The sequence below is a fragment of the Pseudopipra pipra genome, chromosome 3, assembly GCF_036250125.1.
Source record: "Pseudopipra pipra isolate bDixPip1 chromosome 3, bDixPip1.hap1, whole genome shotgun sequence".
Classification (NCBI taxonomy): Eukaryota; Metazoa; Chordata; class Aves; order Passeriformes; family Pipridae; genus Pseudopipra; species Pseudopipra pipra.
The window spans coordinates 79,144,435-79,165,776 of record NC_087551.1 but is presented as its reverse complement, the minus strand read 5'-3'; the positions used below and the strand labels follow the sequence as shown (position 1 = coordinate 79,165,776).

General features: G+C 43.9%; 1 protein-coding gene across 9 annotated transcripts in view; it reads right to left on the bottom strand.

Moving 5' to 3' along the window:
* Positions 1-21,342, bottom strand: part of BACH2 (BTB domain and CNC homolog 2) — a 193,347-nt gene that overhangs the window by 18,322 nt on the left and 153,683 nt on the right. For all 9 annotated transcript variants that reach the window (XM_064649961.1, XM_064649959.1, XM_064649962.1 and 6 more), the window contains one exon: positions 2,448-3,992. In XM_064649961.1, coding sequence (XP_064506031.1) covers positions 2,448-3,992 — 1,545 coding nt within the window. The remainder of the gene's footprint in view (positions 1-2,447; positions 3,993-21,342) is intronic.

Below are 21,342 nucleotides of genomic sequence, written 5' to 3'. Positions count from 1 at the left end.
ATGAAGGACAGAAAGCTGTCCATTGCAGATGGTTGTGAGTCTCTCCTGCTGTTTTAATTGCAGCCAAACTGCTAAAAGTAGGTAGAGCAACTTATACAAGAACTTTCTGCTGCTATTAGATATTTTCTACTGCCTTGTTTAAGATACCCTTCACTGAGGTTCCCACAGCAGCAGATCTTGCAGGATCTGAAGTGACCTGAAGTCACTGTATAAATACAGTATTGTTCAGTGAGGCTGCAATGCCCTTTCTTGCATTGGTAATGACCTTTAAAAAATCAGACAAAATCTGTACCAAAGCACTGGTGTGATCTGCTTACCCTTGGCTTGTTCAGGATAGTACAGTGCAACCTCACAGAGTATTAATTTTCTCACCACATTTTTAATGCCCAGCAGCCCTAATCAAAATGCTCTGGGAAATAATAATAATAATAATAAAAAAGCTATATCAGCAGTCCCAGGGAGAAAACTTGCTCAGCACAGTGCAGAAAGTCTTCCCAGGAGGAAACCAGCTGCAAAACCAGGAGTGGAACAAACCTTTCCTAGCAGTGCCCCAGAACCAGGTATGTCTGCCTGCCAGTGGCACACCAGGATGGCCTCCTATTTTCTCCTCTCATGAATATTGCTCTTCTCATCCATGGTCTCCTGAATACATCGGCATACTTTTTTTTTTTTTTGGAAACCGCCACCAGTCCCCCTATAACCTTCTCATTTCACTCTTCCAGGTTCACTTCTGCTGCAGCATATCTCCACAGAATTACCTAATTATGACAGCTAATTAATCATCAATCCCAAAAAGGGTAAACTCCTGCCCTCTGTGCTGTCTCATGCTGAGCATTACCTTCTGCTGAGCAATCACCACACATGGGTGGAGACCTGATGCTCCCCTCAGTCTCAGTCCCACTCCCTACTACTTTCTGCTCCTTGTAAAGGCAGGACTTCACTGAGTAATCCTGGTATGGCCAGGCAGAGCTGCCGTACGGCTTCCTGAATGAGGTTCTACTCACAATATCTCAGGCAGCCTCCCAAGGAGACTTCTTTCTCTTCTGCTTTGTCCTGAGCTGAGTACATGGGGACAAAGAACTGTCCTCTCAGAATCATTGGTACAGTGTGACCAGGGATTAGGACACCAGAGGCTCCCCAGGCTCTTCAACCCTTTCTTGGAACTAAGCAGCCAACTAAAGGAACCACCCACATTTGTCTGAAAGATATCTTCCAGAGCCTGGGATGTAGTGGAATAAGGACTGAGGGACAGAATAAAGTTCACTCTTTTCATTCCTACTCCATAACTAAGCCCACCTGGTTCTGAACTGGGTGCTGTCAGCATATGAACCCCCCAAACTTGCACTTGCTGTAGCACAAGCTATATAGTGTTTCAGCATTACTAGAGGAATTTGATATGTGATTTCACCCACCTGCACTCTAGGTCATGCAGTTTCCTAATGAAGCTCTATGAAAACATCCAATCTTTTTCAGTTTCTGGGGTCTACAACTCATCTCCATGATTTAAGCCTGCTCTCAAACTAGTGACTTCACAAAGACATCTTATTCCATCATGCTTAGTCAGTTATCACTGCAACATCTCCAGCTGGCCCATCTCTAGTTTTAGAGTGGCCCCTCTTTTCTCTCTCATGGGAGAACTACATGGGAATTGACACTCTTCAACCCCAAATCATTCCCCTGTCATTTCCTTAACAGCCCTGGAAATTAAAGAATAACTTCTCTTTGAAACCATTTATGCAAAGGCTGCCAGAACTCACCACCAAACAAAATGTCACAGGCAGGGAACATGATCTAAGTTGTCACATAATGGAGGCAAAAACACGCTACCTGTGTGTGTGACACACGCGCGCACACACACGCACAGAGGGAAGATGATTTGAATACCATTTCCACAGCCCAGGGTGGCCAGCCATGCAACTGTTTCAGTAATTTCACACCTCTTTCTCCTCCCACTCTATCTCCCTCCTCTACTCCGGCTGTTAGCAACATGCAGCACTGGCTCTTCAAGCGGGCTGCTCAACTCTCAGTGTCAGCGAAGGCACAACCTGAGGTTGCTCAGACACCAGCAGCAATAACAGGTGGAGCTGGAACCACCTCAGCAAATTAAGGATAAAGAACAATGCTTTGTGTCACACAAGTGGGCAAGGGAGGGAGGAAGACAGGACACTGCCAGCAGACTCCTAAGCACATCAGTGCACATCATTTGGCAGTTTACTATTGTCCCATACCCAAATTTTCAGAAGAGCCAAACACCACAGAGGTCAAGCAGACCTATTTATGTGAAGTCAATCACATGCACTCAGCTGACGAGGGAATAACCAGAAATTACTCTTTGCTGCTATAAACAAAGTAAGTGCTGGGGAAATGCAAAGTCATTTGAGAGAATCAAGGAGTGATTAATTGTGTCACAACAACTGTGGTAATATGAACTTATCTTAAATCCCTACCTCATGCCCTCTGTCTTGCACAGGACATGATTCACTGTCTGCTTCTGAGAATGACCCAGACTCATCGCTGGAGTTTGTTCCATAGGATGGCTCACATTTAATCTGGGCTCGGACCGGGTTGTACAATCCATCCCCCACCACTCCTGGCTCCTGGTGCTCGGGTGCCAGGAATCGGGGGCCTTGGGAGCAAGGGGAAGAGGAGAGCTCACAAAGACGCAGACTGCAGGGAGAGCCACCACTGCCGTCCTCTGCATACGAGTAGGAAGAGCATGAACTGGAGGTCCTGGTTCTGGTTTCCAAAGGAGGAGAGCGAGGGCAAACTTTAATTGGCACTGGACAGCTGGTGTTCGGCCGCATCCTTCCTGGCAAGTGATCAGCTGTCAGTCCGCTGTGCGAATAGGTCTGAGAGCTGGGGAGAGACTGGCTACTGCCAGCCCACAGACCCTTTGGCACAGTCTCAGTGAGGTCTTTGTCCAAGCTGCTCACACCAGAATATGAATGCACTGAAGTGTTTACTTGGTCACAAGCGTTTGAAGAGAATATAACACTCCTCCTGTCCAGTTCCCCTTCTTGCTTACAGAGAGTTTCAAAGCCGGGCCCCCTGAGCGGCGATCCCACTGTGAAGTTGGAAGCATCCTTCTGCATGGCATGGGACTGTCCATAGTTCCCTGTGAAAGGGACGTAATCAGTTTTGTGGTCACCCTGAGTTGTCCCTTTTTCAAAAGGGCATGCTGGACTCCTGCCAAAGTGCTGTTGGGAAGTGCTGGGGAAGCCAACCAAATCCATGCTTTTTGTTCTGTTGAAGAAAGATCGCAAGCAAGAAGGAGAAGACCCACTTTTTGGCCTGTCGACACAAGTGGGGCTTGGCTGTTTCCTGTCCATTTCAACATCCCCTTCTTTATCCCTGATGTCAGGTTCATCTCCAGACAGGCAAAGTGTGATGCTTTCTTCATCGTTCTCTTCATTCTGAGGCTCACTTTTTATCTGGCCCATAGCAAGTCCTGATTTGAGGCCATTTCCAGAGCTCTCTTCGCTGAATGTGCTTGCAAAACCTGAGGTACTGATGTGTGATGTGTTGTAGACATTCTTGGTACAAGCAAGCTGGTATTTCTTGTATCTGGGGTACCGTGTTACTGCATCTTTATCTAAATTGTCCTTGCTGTCTCTCAGCATGTCAGAGTCAGGCAGCATCCCTTCCCCTTTGTCTGCTCCAGCGACAGTGGTTTCAAAATTGAAGGGCTCTTGGTGCATCCTCTCTCTTGGGCAAGATATTTTTGATGTCTCCGATTCCATCGTCTCCTCCTCATCTCCATCCGAGTTCTCCTCATCGTGCATGCGCTGACAGGTGGTATCTTTTTTGCACAGGAACAGGCCATCTTCATTGTTCAGCAGTTGTGTCTGAAGGAAGCTGAAGCAGGAGTCCTCCAGGTTGTGCATGCGCAGGAATTCTGCGCAGTGGATGACCTCCTGGATGTTTTCTCTGCTGAGTAACAGCTTAGCAGTATAGGCAAACTGTAACAATGGACCAAATCCCCTGACAGTGACCTGCAAAAAAAGAGAGGGAAATTGCCAGCGTTACCATGAGCTCTTGTTATCATCCCAACTCTTTCATCATGTAGTTAAGATAACCTAACAGATCTGGCATTCAGAAATAAATACAGCTCAGCACCAGTTATTCTTCTATCACACCAGCAATGATGCTACATTCAGTAACTAGCACTGCTCCCTTTATGCTGTACATCGTTATACAGGACCTAGAAAGAAGATGCAGTCCCTTTCCCACTGCACCAACCACCTGCTACATGACCCTGGGAAGTCACTTCAGTCTCAATTCACCAAGACAATGTCTTGTCTAGCTTGCAAGTAGATTTCACAAATCAGCACTATTTTTCCCAAATATCTTGAAGACCTATGAACTAAGCCTCTGCCCTGATAAAAGACTGTAAAAACTAGTCTGGTGTGGACACTGCTAATTCTTGGATGGATCTTAACTGTGCTACAGTGCACTACCATGAAAGCCCAATGAAATTTTGATTCTTCTGTCCTGATGGAAGGTCCAGTGAACAGTGGTTTCAAGCTTAAGATATCACTTAAATCCAGAAAGTGTTTTGTGAAGGAAACATTTAATAATACAGCAAAATCCAACAGAAATCATCTTTCTGCCTCTTTCAAGGGTAAACTGGTTTCTTTTTTCTTCTCAAATTTTTGCAAGCCATTGCTGAATACATAATAGGTAAGTATTGACTGCACAGCTCTTTCCTCCACCCGATGGAGATTATTCTCCTCATACTGTTCCTGATTTTAGTGAGTCTGAGGTACAGCTAACAGGAAAGAAATTCCTATTTATAGTTCAAATTATGTAAATTACCCCGAGTCCCACCTCATTACTTAATTTTCCGCCATTTTCTTTGTAGAAAGAGTAAAAACTGTTTGCAGGGGAGTGATCTCCACCAACTGTTCCAGGTCTGAGTTATGCACCATTATTCATGTTTTTTTCTCGTCATACTATCTATATTTTACATTAATATACCATATATTAAAAACCATACACTTTCTGCCACCTCCTCCCATTTTTTACAGAGGTATCTTTATATATAGCAATCAAATACCTTGCTAAGCCACATGGTAAACTATAGATATCGTCTATTTTTGACCAAAAATGCACTGGTGCTAACTTCTGTTAAATTTTTTCTGTCGATGGGCATGAAACAAAGGTACTGGAAAAACTCTAGTCTTCATAAAGCAGCAAGAGGCTGCTTCAAAAATGGGGCTCGCCAACAAGGATAAAGGCTTCTCCACAAGTCGATTCAGTGGTTTGGCCACAAAGTTGAGATTTGGAAGACCACAACTCAATTTCCCATTGCACCAACCACCTGCTACATGACCCTGGCAAGTCACTTCAGTCTCAATTCACCAAGACAACTTCTTGTCTAGCTTGCAAGTAGATTTCACAAATCAGAGTTCCCTGTGCTTTGCATACCAAGGAAAGGCATCTAGATGGGATGCAGTGTAGCCAGCACCTGCATGCCTATGTGAGGTTGGGATGCATGGCCTGCAACCTCTTTTTGGATATAGATGTCACTGGTACGTGTTCCCAGATCAGTTTCCTCTTTTCAAACAAACAAGAAGAGGAAGCACTGATGTTCCCTTTTGCAAAATGGCCTAAAGATCAGAAGAGGGACCTAGAAAGTAGATGCAGTCCCTTTCCCAGGCTGTGGGGATTTAAACTCACATTTCCCAGCTCCTCAGAAGGATATACTCAGGATGGTATGGAATATGGTATGGGATATAGGATACTCTGAAGGTGAGTTGCTTTTCCCTGTTCTTCCAATTGAATTAATGCCACCAATCAAGAAGGTGCTCAAGAGGTTGGCGAGCCATCAGGCCATGAATTTGAGATAGTCTGATTCGTGACTAGCATGTATCTGAGTGAATAATTTCGTTCATCTCAACAAAAAGCCTATAAATTCCCTACACTGCCTCAGGAACAGTGGTAGAGTTCATAGATCTTTATAGAAAATCTTGACTTCCAGAAACAAGCCTTTGTTACTCATAGACCTGTACTTGTGATGCTGGATTATGAAGATACCACAAGTGGTGCAGACTTTGATGGAGACAAAAATATTTTAAAACACCTCTAAAATTGCTCCCAATAGCTTTTCCATACATAATATTACTGCTGTATCTGCTATTTTAAGAAGCAGTGCATTTTCATGCATGTACTTACACACTTGCACATTCCTGTTTTACAATACGCCTCTGGTACAGAATTACCAAGATTTACAGCTGGCTATTAAACCGATCTCTGCTTTATCAGTGTTACACTTTCTGCCTATTTGTTAGATTATCAGCTCACTAAAAGCCTATCTGCATTTTATCTATGCGGCATGATTAACAAAATTGCTCGGGAACTTAATGAGCTACTTGCAGGCTGATGTTTGGTAAGATCTTCAGTGTGGGGGCTTACATTCCTGCATATCTTGTAAGCTCCACAGCGGCAGCGCAGGTCTGGAGGGACTCTGAAACACAAATCCAGCTCTCCTGGCAGTGGTGTCATTTGGCCACTAGGTGGAATGGCTGGAAAGCAAATTAAAATTATTTTCTGTGCTGGGCCAGGGTTTCACCTGCCTGCCTGCCTGCCACCCCAGGCACTCTGCAGAGCTCCGGGCTGACTCATACAACTCCACAGCAAGGCTGTCTCCCACGCTGACTCAGGTTTTTGCACCAAGTAAATCACCATGATAACAAACAGCAGCAACACAGCTGGTATAGCTGCTCTGTGCTGGATGCATCAGGAGCAGAGCCTGAGACTGTGCTGTGGGCTCCCCACGATGCCCAGTAGATACGTCAGGTGAAGGATTATGAAAACCCTATGAAAATCTGTGCCTTTACTTCCTTACGAGACATTAGCCAGTGACACAACTTTCACTCTCGCAATCTTCAGATCCAAAGGGGGAAAGTTTCTTTTCAAACACCTGGCGCTTGTCATTGCCCTCAGGGAGAAATCTCTCTAGTGCCAATGCTTGAAACTGCACAAACAATAACTTTGGAAACAAATGGGTGCAAAGCTTGCTGCCAAGTGTGAAAGCCAGCGCAAACTCTGCTGCCTGAAGCTGTCTAAATATTGATTTGGATCCCGTGTCAGGTCCCCTGCCTCAGCCCCACCAGTTTTGGGACTGCTTGCATCTGATGCATTCTGGCAGAAAGGCTGGAATTGAGACACTGGAGTGGGAAAGAAAAGGCTTTGAAGCTGCATGTACTACTATGACACACACATTTCTCTAGGAAGAGATAAGGACAGTCTTTTAAAATGATTTGATCTGACTGATGCATCCCAGTGAAAAAAGCTAGTGAAAACAAGTTGATCTGCATTTGCAGAAGGAAATGGATAATTTCTCTGATGTAACAGTCTCCATTTACATGTGAGAGAGACCTTTGCTGGATGGGTAAAACCCCAGCAACAATCCCAGTTTATTTGTTTTCCCTACTGTAAATAAGATGCCATATGTCAAAGAGCTGTTTGCTTTTAAACCCTATTTTCCATATAAATTAATGTTTAAGCAGGCAGGTCAATTTACAGAAACCTCCACTCAGCACCTTGTCCAAGCTCATACACAAGTCACTGCTTCCTTGCCTTTCAATCCCTTTGGCTTATTCCAATTTCTAGCCATTTCCATTTTTTAAATGGAATTGACTGGCTTCTAGAAAACCAAACAGAGAAAAGGGAAAACACACATAATAAAACAACAATGCCCACACAGAGAGAAAAGCAAAGCAAAGATACCAGCTTCTCAGAGGCTTGATTTCTTTCCATTATCTCTCAAGGTAGGACAGTAGAGGACTTCTGTGTACCTGGAACATGCCAAACAGCCCACCAAGACTGAGGACAAATCACTTTACTTGTCTTGCTTTTGTGCCCAGCTGGTCTCGTATGCATTTAAACCCTTCTGTACACCTGGTGCACAGAGGACACGGATACCGTAGCCCTACCTAAGCACATCTTCTTGCTCTACAGCAATCTAAGAAACCAAGTCCATGTGCAGCTCCTGCCCCTGACATCCTGCCAAAGGGACACCTTGTTCAGTGTGCAGTATGGTGGTCTATGTCCATTCAGCATTCTGGAGATAACAAGCCTGACAAATGCTAAGGTGAAAGAAAAGAACTTCTCCAGTCCTTTATCTGCCTTGTGTCTTTCAGACTGAGCTAGCTGAGCTGGGGGATGTTTTTTGTATGTCCATACCCTCACGAGTTTATGATATTGAGGAGAGAGCTGGAAATAATGCAATGATATAATCACCATCAAGAGACTTGTTAATCAGCATTAGCCATATTGAATTTACCAGCAAAATACTTACAGCAGCCCTGCAGAAAATAAGCACGCAAAATCTATTTTATTTCAGTTTGACACTGCTTTTCTCCTTACAGAGTCCTGTGGAGTGCAATGCTCTGGTTAGTCCTAATTGATTTAAGTGACCAGACTTCCACTACTTCCTTTGGGAGATCATTGCCAGACTCTACTTAAAACCTTCTTGTGAGGAAATATTTCCCTTATTTTCCTCCATCATCTCTCATTATATTTCCTTGATGCATTCTGGGTAATGCTTCTTCCTTTTGGAGAAATAGTTGTATTACTGTTATACTCTCTGCCCTTAGTATTGTGGCATTAATGAAAAACTGGCTAATTCAAGGAAAACAGTATTGATCACTGTCAGATGGGAGAATAAGAAGCTGAGAAGAGAGTGAGCAATGTGAAATGCTAGTAAAGAAGGCAGCGTTACAGATGCAAATATAGTACTTTTAGCAAAGCATTTTTCTAGTTCTGAGCACGTACTTTTCTAAAATTAGGAGGAGGGTTAGCTCACTTCCACATTGGGAACATTGTATTTTCATAAGGGACTTCTAGGGCAGAAATTCTATTTTAAATGTAGTTGTACACACAAACTTACAGCCACCGCGGGAGACGCAGCACTGTGGGTGAACTCTCTCTGGCTCCCTGTTGTATCCATGTCCTCCATGAGGCTGACCAAGCATGCCATGGAGGCCTCCGTGTTGTTCTGAACAGACGGGACATGGCCTCAGAGCACACACAGAGGTCTGTGGACGCATTTCTATGGACGGGCTGGACTCACCGTGCGCTGCAGAGTTCATCAGTGCATGCTCATTAGCTAACTGCCCAGACTTCCAGATGTCTCAAAATCCCACATAAATAGACGAAATCCTCCAATTCTGCACAGACAGTATTTGTTTGGGGGGTGGAGGAAGGTTATTTCCAAGGGAAACATGGATGTCTGGTAACCCTGCTCCGAATGGCATCTGTATGAAAAGCTGCATCTGGAGTGGGGAAGGTCAACCCCTGCAAAATGCCAGTGAAGTCTGACTTCAATTTAAAGAGGGGAAAAGTGGTTAAGGGCAAGGAAAGATCACTGTAAACATGTAGGAATGTAAAACTTGGCAAGGCAATATCTAAAATGGAGCAAAAGAATGTTTACAGTAATCTGGTGCATACTAACATCAAGAACAGAGAATTGTCTGGTTTGCTATTGGATGCTATCGCCGATTGCAACAAGAAGAAAGGCTTTTCCAAGCCTAATTTCCGCATTAATGAGGGCACAGTGCCCTCGTGATCTGCTAGGAAACAGCATCAAGGTTCAACAGCAAATGTACATGCAGTTGTTCCTTTCCAAAGAAAGTATACCTGGGGCATATGCAAAGAACAAGCTTGGTGGTGGTGGCGCGAGAAGGCAAAGCCCTTTCCTAACCTCCAGGGATACAATGAAATCTGCAGAACATTAGTTGCTAAATCCTACTGAATTGGGGGTAATTTAGGTGGTGAGACCTTTAGATACACTGAGAATGTACAAGTCCTGACAGCAGTGTAGGTGCGTGTTATTATCTTTATGCATTTGAGTATCTCGTTGAAATCAACAGGAGTACTGATAGGTTTGTTGCAAAGCATGCAAGCTGCTTATAGGTTTATGGTTTATATTTGTAGTATTTTGATTTTCAGGTTGAATTCATCATCAGGCACCTAAAAACAGTTAGAAACTCTTCATCTCTGATTTCCAAACGTCGATTCAATTATTAAGCCATTTTGTGGGGAAGGAAGAAAGGAAAATCGAATCAAACCTCACATGCTGAATATCAAATCTCAAACTGAATATTAATTTAAAACAATTGGGTAGAAACATAGAAAAAAAAGGGACTATTTCTTGCAGGAGCCAAAATCAATCCATTATTCACATACTGTTTTGTAGCAGGTCTACTGTGGTACCCACTTTGCTGATCTTTCAATGTTGTTACTGTAGTCTAAAGGCACGTGTAGACCTCTTAAATCCATCTCAGCCTCGAAGTTTGTCTAACACACCCAAGCATGTAGCCAGCAAACTACTAACTTCACACTCCACCAGTGCGTTCCTAGCACTACAATTTATATAACCAAACATATGCTAGAAAAATAGGAGATAAGATTAGTGACAGTTAACTGCTGCTATTTTTTTTCCACAGCCTGAAGAAGGTCTCTGAGATTAAATATTAACTCTAATCTTATTTGCTAAAATTAGCACACAGTGTATTCTTTTTCTTCCACAGCCAATTGCAAGTATACCACAGAAGTTATTTTCAGAGTGTAATCTGATAACCAAAATCAGTCACCAAAGCTGTTAGTCCATTAAGAATAAAGAGACTTCCTGGTTATTTACTTGGTTATTTTTACTTGGGATGGGGAAGCCTGTTTTTTTTCCTAGCCTGGGCTTATTTGGTTTTGGAAAACTCTCTGAGAGTTTATTACTAGGCTCAAACAGGATAGTCATGTGCAAAATCAACAGTGTCAGACATCATGGTTTGTCCCTATATATGCACATAGGCAGGAGTTGTTTTGAAATTGTGATCCTTTTACATAAAGCGGGAACATGCAGGAGGCAGGAAAAAGTCAGAAGAAGAGATGATAAACAGCAGAGGACTTTTGTAAGCCAATGCCACACCAGTATTTTACTGCATTTCCCTCTCTTTAATTTAACAGCATTTAAATATTCTCCCACCAGCAGCCTACAGATATATTTCCCTTATCTTCTCATAAAGCTCTACCCAAGCTGAAACCAGGACAAGCTCCTAAAATTAGTAATCTCTCTTGTCCACTTGAGTGAGAAGCATCAGATGCAGGTATTTGTATTATCTGGGCTTGTAAACAAGGGAGAAATGTACAAGTCAGTGATGGAGAAGACTGACAGAGAGAGGCCATTGTTTTAATTCTAAAACCCCTTTTTAAATGAAGCAGATACCCTGCTGGCCCCAGTTCAACATTCTGCCACTTCAGGTAGCGCATACAAATTTGGGCAGAAGAGTCACCTGAAGTTCAAGTAACAGTCTGGCATCTCCCACATTGCATCGCATCACAGGGGTAGGAGGCCACTACACCACCACCATGCGTTCCCTGGACACGAACACAGACCAGAGGAAGGGAGAAAATGGACACAAAGCTCCTTTAAGAGACTGATTTACCTAATTTATTTATTTCTAAAGTCCCATTGGAAAAGCTGCCACCTGCAAAGCCACACCAAGGCCAGTCTAAGGGGCATCCTGGTATCTTTTCAGTGCATCCTCCACAACAGCCTCAAGGCTGCCAGGTTGAGAGCTTCAAGGAGATGCTTAACTCCCTTTAGTGGTAGTTCTACAAAAGATGTCACATTGGAAGTGCTTGTCCAACTTCCAATTTTGTGTTTTTGAAAGAAAAAAACCCACAGGTGCCCCCCCTGCTTCCCCCTGAAGTCCTAGTTGCGAGCCAGATGACAGATTTACACTAGAAGCCCCAACTGCCTGTGTGAGAGTATTTACAAACTGAAGGAGGAAACCAAGTGACCAGATTCTGCATCTGGGATGGGGCAACCCTGATTGTGTGTACAGACTAGGGAAGGAGAGGCTGGACACAAGTGCTGCAGAAAGGGACCTGAGGGTCCTGGTCAATGGCAAGTTGAATGTGAGTCAGCAGTGCCCTGACAGCCAGGAGGGCCAACTGTGTCCTGGGTTGCATCATGCAAAGCATTGCTGGCCGAAGGAGGTGATTGTCCTGTTCTACTCTGCACTGGCGTGGCCTCACCTTGTGTGCAGTTTGGGCACCACAATATAAAAAAGACATTAAACTACTAGAGAGAGTCCAAAGGAGGGCCATGAGAATGGTGAAGGATCTGAAGAGGATGCCGTATGAGGAGCAGCTGAGGATACTTGGTTAGTTCAGGCTAGAGAAGAGGAGACTGAGGGGAGGCTTCATTGCCATCTTCAACATCTTCACAAGGGGAAGCAGAAGGGCAGGTACCAACCTCTTCACTCTCATGACCAGTGACAGGACCTGAGGAAATGGCATGAATCTAAGTCTAAATCTAAATCTTGATAACCCAAACTTATCAAGAAAAGATTTTTCACCCAGAGGGTGGTTAAGCACTGGAACAGACTCCTCAGGGAAGTGGCCACAGCACCAAGCCCATCTGAGTTCAAGAAGCTTTTGGACAACGCTCTCAGGCACAAGATGGGAATCTTGGAGTGTTCTGCACAGGGCCAGGAGTTGGACTCAATGATCCTGATGGGTTCCTTCCATCTCAGCATATTCTATGATTCTATGACTTCTCATTTTCCTCTCTCTGGCATAATGAGCACATCCAGGGGCAGCACGAGCACTTCAAAGACCTCCTGCCTCTGCACCTGGAAGGCGAGACTAACATCCCTCAGTGCCCACCCAGCATTATAATGTGGCAGGTGTGACCACAGGAGGTGAGACAGGGAGGAAGAAGTCATTCACGCTGACTTGCCTACAGGATGGGAAGCAATAACTGCAAACTGTGCCCGTTGCTCCGTGAGAAGTACGTCAGCACTGACAGCGGGGTGAGTGGCTTGGAATTGATTGCTAAGCGTAAAGATGGCGTAAACAGCCAGTGAATCAATGACCATGTTATTGCTTATGTCAGCCTTTGACCGCACATGACTTAGGGGTGGAGCATAAGAGGCATTATTAAGGCACCTGCATACTTGGATTTTTCTGAATCAAATTCAGAAATGGTAATGCCCTCAGCTTTGAGCAATCTCAAAAATCCTGGGCCCCAAGTCTGGGGCCAATAATGTCAGATGAAACAAACGGGAAGAGAGAATCAGAAGATGTCTAAGAAATTAAACCAGTAAAAGACAGAATAGTAAAAGTAAAAATGATTTCTGATCCAACTGCAATGCTTATTTTAATCCACAATTTCTAGTTTTCATTTCATGTCAGAGTTATTGAAGCCAAATTGAAATTCTTTCAACCTTTCAAAAGTGAGATTGGTTTCAAATCAAAGCAAAGAATTTACTTCTGGAAATCCTGACAGTATCCTTGCACATTTTCAGCATCCTTCCCATCCCTGAAAATTTTAAGGACAAAGCAATTTGCTGAATTTGCCACATCTCTCAGTCTATTGAAAAGGAAGGTAGGAATCACCAAATATAAGCCTCAGTACTTTGCTGCTGACACTTCTTCACTGCTGACACTGCTGACAGTGAAGGAAACAGCAGGCATCTTACCATCACGGATTAATACAGTTGCAAAACCAAAAGGCTACAGGAGACTGGAAGATGCAGTGCTTTTCCACAGCAGGGATGCGCTGCCCGCATCACATTTACTCTTACCATGGGTCTTTGGCAGATGTACCCACTGGGCAGATCTGGTGCTACCATCCACAGTGCTTTGCTGAGCAAAAGCAGATGTTTGCCTGCATGGCTGCTCCTCTGGGCCACAGCCTGGCACGAGAAGCTCGGCAGCTAAGGGAGGCAGGTCTGTGCGGAGGTGAGGGCCTGCCGGCGCACAGCCATGCTGGCGTCAGGCACACCTCCCTCTGCCACCTCACAAAGCCTTCAGCACAACAGCTCTTGGACTGCAGGGGGAAACTTCCTAAACCCCTGCAAGCAAACCTGCCAGAGCCCTTATTTTAAAATCTCACTCAGTAACTTGAAGTCAAACACCAGTTTATTAAACCATCAGGACAATAGTGTCTGTCATACTATGCACTGAACTGACGGCCGAAGTGCCAGTGTTTGGAGAAAACACTGTAATGAACTTCAGCAGAATGAGACAATTTTTTCCTAACTAATTATGTGGTTTGGGGTATGCTGTTCATGTTAGAGGCTGTCCAAGGCATAATGAGAATACAGAAAATTCCAAATTGTGGCCAAGAGAGTACCTGCAGACAAGCCTAGGTGAAAAGGCTTGGAGAAGAACTTTTAGGCTGCGAAGGTCAGACTCTGGGTAAAGGTATGAAAAAGAAAATTAGAGATGAGGATGTACCAAACAACCTTTTCTCTAAAGGAACAACTTGGCTATGAAATGATTGAACCAACAAAGAGCATGTAAAAAACAGTGGCGCTAATTAGCAGTTTAAACACTCAGGCATGAACTGGAAGATAAAGCAAAGGGAAATACGGCTGTGATATCTGGCAGTCTGAAATACATTTGTTTTTCAAGTGCAACGTGCACTTTAAGAAACGTGGAACATGGTAACAAAGGATGACACAGGAGGGTGGCTCAGCAGAAATGCTACCTTCTCTCCTCTGGTGTCTCTACAAGCCATGCTGAAACCAGTGGAGAAGAAACTAACAGATTTTAACCCCAAAGCATCATTAGAATTAAAGTGCAACTGTAATTTAAAATTAAAATCAGTCTCATATTTTTGCAAAAGGAAAATTAAACTGACCTCCGGATTAAAAAAGAAAGAAAAAAAAAAGAGAAAGTGTTAGCAGTGAGGAGGGGTGAGGAAGGAGTGGGAAAGCTTTCACAGAATATAAATTGTGAGAGCGGAGTCTGTGAAAGATCTGTTTAGGTGCATATCATGAGCCAAAGTGGGCAAAAAAAGGGAAAACAAAAGTCAGTTTAAGAACTTTTAGAATGAAGAAAGAAAGCTCTAGAAGCCTCCAAGTTACATTAGGAAATATCAAAATAGACAGAAAATGAAGATGTATGAAGAAATTTTCTAATTCAGAGGGTGCTTAGAGGAATGGTTCAGAGTTTCTAAAGCTGCGATTGATATACAAGTAAACACAACAACACAGAAAAACTACAAAGACCTGCAAATTGCACCAATACTCCTCTTTCCCAGGCATGGCAGAATGTATTTATGTGAACAAACTATATAATAGTGTATTAAATACACAGTGCATTAAATACATTGTAATTACTTTATAAAAACAAGGAATACTTCACAGCAAGGCATCTCACTACAAGCCCTACTATTATACTTCGTGTAGTGTAGGAGAGGAATAAACAAGCTCTGTCAAATATGATTTAAGAAAACACAAGGCTGCACTCTGAAGAAGAGAACTGAATTAGAAGACAAAGGAGCTGGAGAAAAAGCAGGCTCAGGAGATGGGGCTGGATAACATCCGATATGATGAGCAGCTCACAGATGCTCTGCCGTGGTTTCCACGGGATGATGCCCATGCTTCCGGCACTGCCTGTGACCATGTGCCGGCATGGCACAGCATATAAAATCACTGGCATCCTTACATCAGGGTAGCAGAGAGTGCAGCCCACCAAATACTGCAACATTTCAAATCCAGAGATGCTTTTGCTGTGCTGTGGAAGGAACTGAATGTAAAAGGGTTTGCTATTGTGCTTCATGAGGTAACCAGGCATTACAATTATTAACTGGTAGGCTGAAACCCTGTATAAATGACCCGGCTTCCTGCAGGCATCACAGTTTTAGAACAAAACCCGCCAAATGCTGCATTTGTTCCAGTTTTCCTTCTCCTCCCCCACCCTGCCTTTTAATTTCTGGTATTCAGACATGCAATTTTTCTGCAATCACCTTGTTTTTGTTCTTGCATGGCTACTAACAGATCTGAGTATTATGGTGGCTTTTGTTCTACTGCTTGGTGTTCACGTTTTATCAGTGATGTCTGCTCAGCTCAACAATGCAGATTTCCAAGAAGAACCAGCCACTGCTGAGCTGGAAAAGTTGGTCCCCTCCCATCCTCCACAAGGAGCAGTTAACTCTCCTCTCAGTGGCCCAAAAGGTTAACTAGGCTCTGTAAATCCCACCAGAAAAAAATCGTAGGCATTTGCCTTCTTGCTGAGCTTTCACGTCTGCTGTGAGCAAAAGTAAATGGCTCTTTTAGTCCCTAAAGGAGTGTAGGCTCAGGAGGAGTGACCTGTAGCAAAGAGGTCAAGGGCAAGGAAAGATAGGAAGGTTGGGCAAAGGCATCCCAGCGCAGCCACAACCCTGCCTCTGGCTCCAGGTTATCCTCAACGAACTGACTTTCCCCTTTCTGCTTCATGCATGAGATTTTTAAGATCTACCCAGAAAGCAAGGGGTAGAATATGCCATCTACCCTAGAAGCCCCAGAAACACTCTTCACGTAGAAAAATTATCGCCTTTCCAGCTTGACATGTGACTTCCGAGGAGGGTGGAAGTTGGGACTTTACAGCTATTTGTGTGTGTGTGTCTACATATGCTCACGTGCACCCACGCATGGTAGTGTGAGAAAGAGACTAGATAACGTGAATGTGTGTGAAAGGGATTGAATCAGCCCCATCTGCTCCGAAAAGATCGCTTTCTCCTTGGATTTCTATTACCATCGTATCCTTGCCACACTAGAGTGATTCTAAAAGGCTACAGCTCTGGCAGACAGCATCACTACAGCTGCTCAGATTATTAACAGCATAAATAAACTCGCAAAGACACTACTAAGAAAATATTAACTACAATTATCACTGTCTGATAAAATAATGAACAGCAAAGTGTTATTCTGCTGCCTCAGTCACGAATGTGCTGTGAGTAATGAAAACCGGTTTATGTATATACTGAAACATCCTGGAATTGGTTCCTGCTATTTTATTTTATTGTATTTTATTTTTTTCAGAGATCAAGCAGCACAGGTTGAAGCTCTGCATTTGCAGAATTCAGTGTACCCTGCCTCCTTTCCCGCTGTATATAATCCCATTAATTCCAAGTGAACAGAAAGCCATGCCCGTAGCCATGTACACATCTGTTGGAGGAGGGAGAGGAGGCAGTGTGCAAGCTACCAGCAGCAACTCTAAAATCTCCTGATTGACTTTTATTTTTGGGCCTCGCTGCTTTTTTCCCTCAAATGAGGTGCAAGGTTCTACATGATGTCAATGCCATTTTTCCTTGCCTTCCTCTTTTCCACTGCTTTGGCTTTGTGAGCTTGTTTTCCTCCTATTCCCCAGTGATATTCTCAAGTCCTGTCCGTTCTTGAGTGCAGTGGGGAAACTGGACTTGGTTTCTAATTAATAGAAGTTATTAATTCCCTACAAGGACTGAGGAAAAAGATTCTTAATCGTGTGGAGAGCAGGACATGGGAGAAGGAGCCTCTCTCCCCATGTCCCCAGGCTGGGCTACAGCCCCAGCAGCCAAGCAACACCCTCTTTGGCAGTCATTTTGTCTTCTTCACTGTCTATTGGAACTCACTACAAAGAGGAGAAAGAAGCTACTTAGTCCTAAAACCACTCACTGCAGGGCAGACATGATGCTGAAGCTCCAGTTTGGACAGACTGTTCTCATGGTCCAAGCGTGCGAGAGACTGCCGCCTTCTGAGCGGGGCCTTGTGGATTAGTAACTACCCTTCCCACTGACACCTTTCATATCTTCCCAGAAAAGAAGGGTGATGGTGGCAGGGTGACAGGGTGAGAGCAGGAACACTATCGAGCTGAACACGCACACTGGGACCTTTCTGCCTAAGCATGTGAGGCCAGCCCAGAGTGAGAGCGTCTGTCAGACTCCTGGGGAAAGGGCCACATCCTTGCCAGGTATGAAGGAAAATTAGCAAGATGATGGAGAGGGCAGCCGCTACTAAAACAGCCAGAAAGGAAGGCAAAACAGCAATGCTGAGTGACAGAAAAGGGAAGGGGGCATTTTGTAAAACAGCTTCCCCTCAATCTAGGCCAGAAAAATCCTGCACTGTGCCCTTAGAGTTTTTTATCCCACTGCCCTTCTTTTGTGCCCTTTTTCATCATCTCTGCAGCATCTCACACTCCCTGCCCGGTCTCTTTTTCTCCTCTGCAGCATTTTGTTCTACCAACCCCCACTCCTGTGCTTACTGCCAGCTCCTATCCTTCCATTTGCACACCCCGGGGCTTTTCTTGCTTGCATTGGGATGACGGTGACAAAGGAAGAGAAGTGGGGTGCAGAGGCAGGAGCAAACATCATCTTCAAGTGTTCCCCTCTGCCAGCTGTGAGGGAAGGACAGCAAGGAGGCGGGGACCTTCTCCCTTCATACAAATCACTGCTAGAATGAACCTCTGCTCCTGGGGGGGGAAGAGTCGAGTCACAGTCTTTCTCACTATTTTCCCTCCAGCATCCTCCCTCTCCCTCATTCTCAGCAAGTGGCCTCTTCTGGCCACTGAAGCAGGTTGGATGTGGCTTGCCCTGAATAAGTGACCTACATTAATTTCTCTTCTTAAATTAAAGTGTTCTTCTGTGAAACAATTTATGAGAACTTCTTTGCCAAGGGAGAGAAAACAATGTATTGTTCCATACATGTTTTCAAAACCAAAAATGCTCTCTCCAAATGAATTTTGTCTCCCCAAAAGCCCCTGTGAAAGGCAAAACACGGAGAATGGTAAAGGATTCGCTGAAGAAGAACTGAAGTTCATTTTAAATCAGTGTACCATGTACAAATGCTGTCTTACAAATAGGATTATTTAATTTGAACCTTACATCTGTCAAGTTCCATTACTTCAAATGGAGCCTGTCGTTTCTTGACTTCATTATAAATCAGGGTTATATTACAATTTATGTTAGGTAAAGTCACTGCTTCCACAGGAGGCAGTGAAAAAAAATTACATAGCAGTCAGTAAATAGAGCAAAGTCATTGCACTGTTCTTGAAAGGCAAAAAGTCATCTTGCTAAATGAGGGTCCGAGCTGTCCTGTACCAAGACTGTTCCTAATAAATAAAAGACCTCTGGGAAAAGTGCTGAGCATACGCTGGATCTATTTTCAGCTTGCATCAGCAGCTGCTGCCCCTGGGATCGCATCTTTGCTCATACCCTACACCATATGTAATCACTCCAGTGCTGCAACCAGTAAGATAATGAAAGAACATGGCATAAATCTATACTTGAGTGGAATGCTAAATGAGAAAAATAATGCAAAAAAGGGGGAAATAAACCACATTTTCAAGTCATTAGGAAGAAAGACTTTGACATATGAAGTGTTGCAACCATTAATAGCACTTATCATATAGAGTGGAGACAAAGAGACAAATTAATCAAACTGACAGAACTGGGACATTTTATGCTAATGCAGGCTCCTGGGTTTTCGTTTGTATTCCTCTGTGTCTGGAAAACTGATACCATTACAGGGCAGGAAATTGCATGAATAACATGCAACAGATCATAAAAATTCGCACACCAAGTGCAGAAACACTGCCAAAAGCACTGTAAAAACAAGGCTAGAGACCTCAACAGAGAAGCTACCAACAGCTAATGAATGCAAATAAGTACAGGAATATTTCCCATCCATGCATAACAATGAGACATAGGCTGTGACTCCAGAGTCTCCAATAGTGTAGGTAAAATAAAGCCTGGAGAGCAAACATGCAGATAGCTGGGGGGAACTGCTGGCCAACCCAGGGTCTGACTTTGTTTGCAGTATTGCAGCCAGCAGTTTAAAGCCAGTGGGGAACGGGCACAGCTAAGCATCGCCTCCATCTAAAAGTATCGCTATGTTAGATTTAATTGAACGTTTCAGGTAGAAGAGGGAGGGGAGGAGGATGTAAGAGGAAATAAAACAGAGCCACAAACAGCACATAGTCACACAAACCAAAAATCCCCTTGCCCCTGTGCAAATCCACTGCACATAGTAAAACTCTCACAGATAAAGACATTTAAAACATAATTCCTTTGGGAAATACAGAATGTGCTTGCTGTCCAAAGCCACAGCCGTATTGCAAGGGGCAGGAAATTGCAAGAACTACAGGAATGCAGGGCAGGGCATGGTGTAATGCAGGATCTTGCCAAGGTTCCTTCACTTGCCATAGAGGTTTCTCAGGGACCTTTTAAAACCCCTGGCAAAACAGACCACTGAAACTGCAGAGAGCTCATTAGCCATGTAAACTCCAAATGACAAATACCTTCACTTTATGGGCAGCCACAGCATTTCTTATCACTGTTTTTAAAAAAAGTGATGCTTCCCCCTTTTACGGTACCTACAGCACAAAGGGAGGACTAACTCTGGGGGATAAAAAGAGTAAAGCTGATGCCTTTTGAAGATGAGTCATTTCCAGCACTGCTCTCACCTTTCCCAGAATAGAATGATATGCAGCTGATAGGATTGAGCAAGAGCATTTACGTGCCAGTAGTACATGCATAAAGAGGGTGTGGAAATGCGAGACTGCTCAGGGGTGCCTGCTTTCCTGAAGACCAAGAAGAGTTCAAGTCCTTCCCACATTTGGTGCTGGAAGACCCCATGTTGAGGTTGGTAGGGCAGAAGCTGGTTCACCCCAGCAGAGACAGGCATGGGGAGCACACAACACAAAGTCTAGCTCTCCACCATCCCTCTCCAACAGATCACTGTGGTGGTTTTACACAGTTTTAGCCATGTGAACAGGGTTTATCTCCAAACCTCAAAATTTCCTTCTGTTCCTTTGATCACTAGTAGAGTCTCAACAGAGTGCTTGGCATGGTATAAAAAAAAATGGCACACACACACAAAAGCAAGCTAGCCCAAAAGCCTTCCAAAGGCAATGACGGAGTAACCTTTGTTCTAAGGGGAGAAATTAGAAACAGGCATTCGTGAATTCTTGTAAATATACACCCATCTGACAGACGGACAAGGGCTGCAAGCTGCAAATGGAATTACTTTCTCCCTTCCCTTGAATTTAAAAAAAGAATGATAGCACAGACAATTAGTTACAAAAAAGCCTCATAAAAACCTTGACTTTAAGAAACTGTAGTATCGGGAGGAAAATGATTTGGTCAAGTAGTTACTACCATTTTGATTTCTTCTGCTCTTTACAATAGCAAAGACACCTTCGAAGTCTCTTAAGAATACATATGACACCTGACCTTTTCTTTTCCTCTACCTGCAATCAGAGCAGTTTGGGAAAAGAAAAGCCTAGTCAAAAGAGAATATTTAGAGATGTCTTTACTACCACCTTATCATTCAACCCAGAGGTAGAACACAGTGACAAGAAATGACCATGAATTCTCACAGCCCTTTGGCTATGCAATTACTCTGCAGAAAAGCAATTACAAAACCAAACTGTAACTTCATCAAGTAATTCAGATTAAAACTGTATCTGAGAACTAAGAAGAGAGTGCAAGAGCGGATGATGTAAACAGTCTGGGACCCTGAGGCTAGGAATGACTTGAAACCCTCTGAAGAGGAGTTTATGTGTGCAGCACCGGTCTGCCCTACAGAGCTG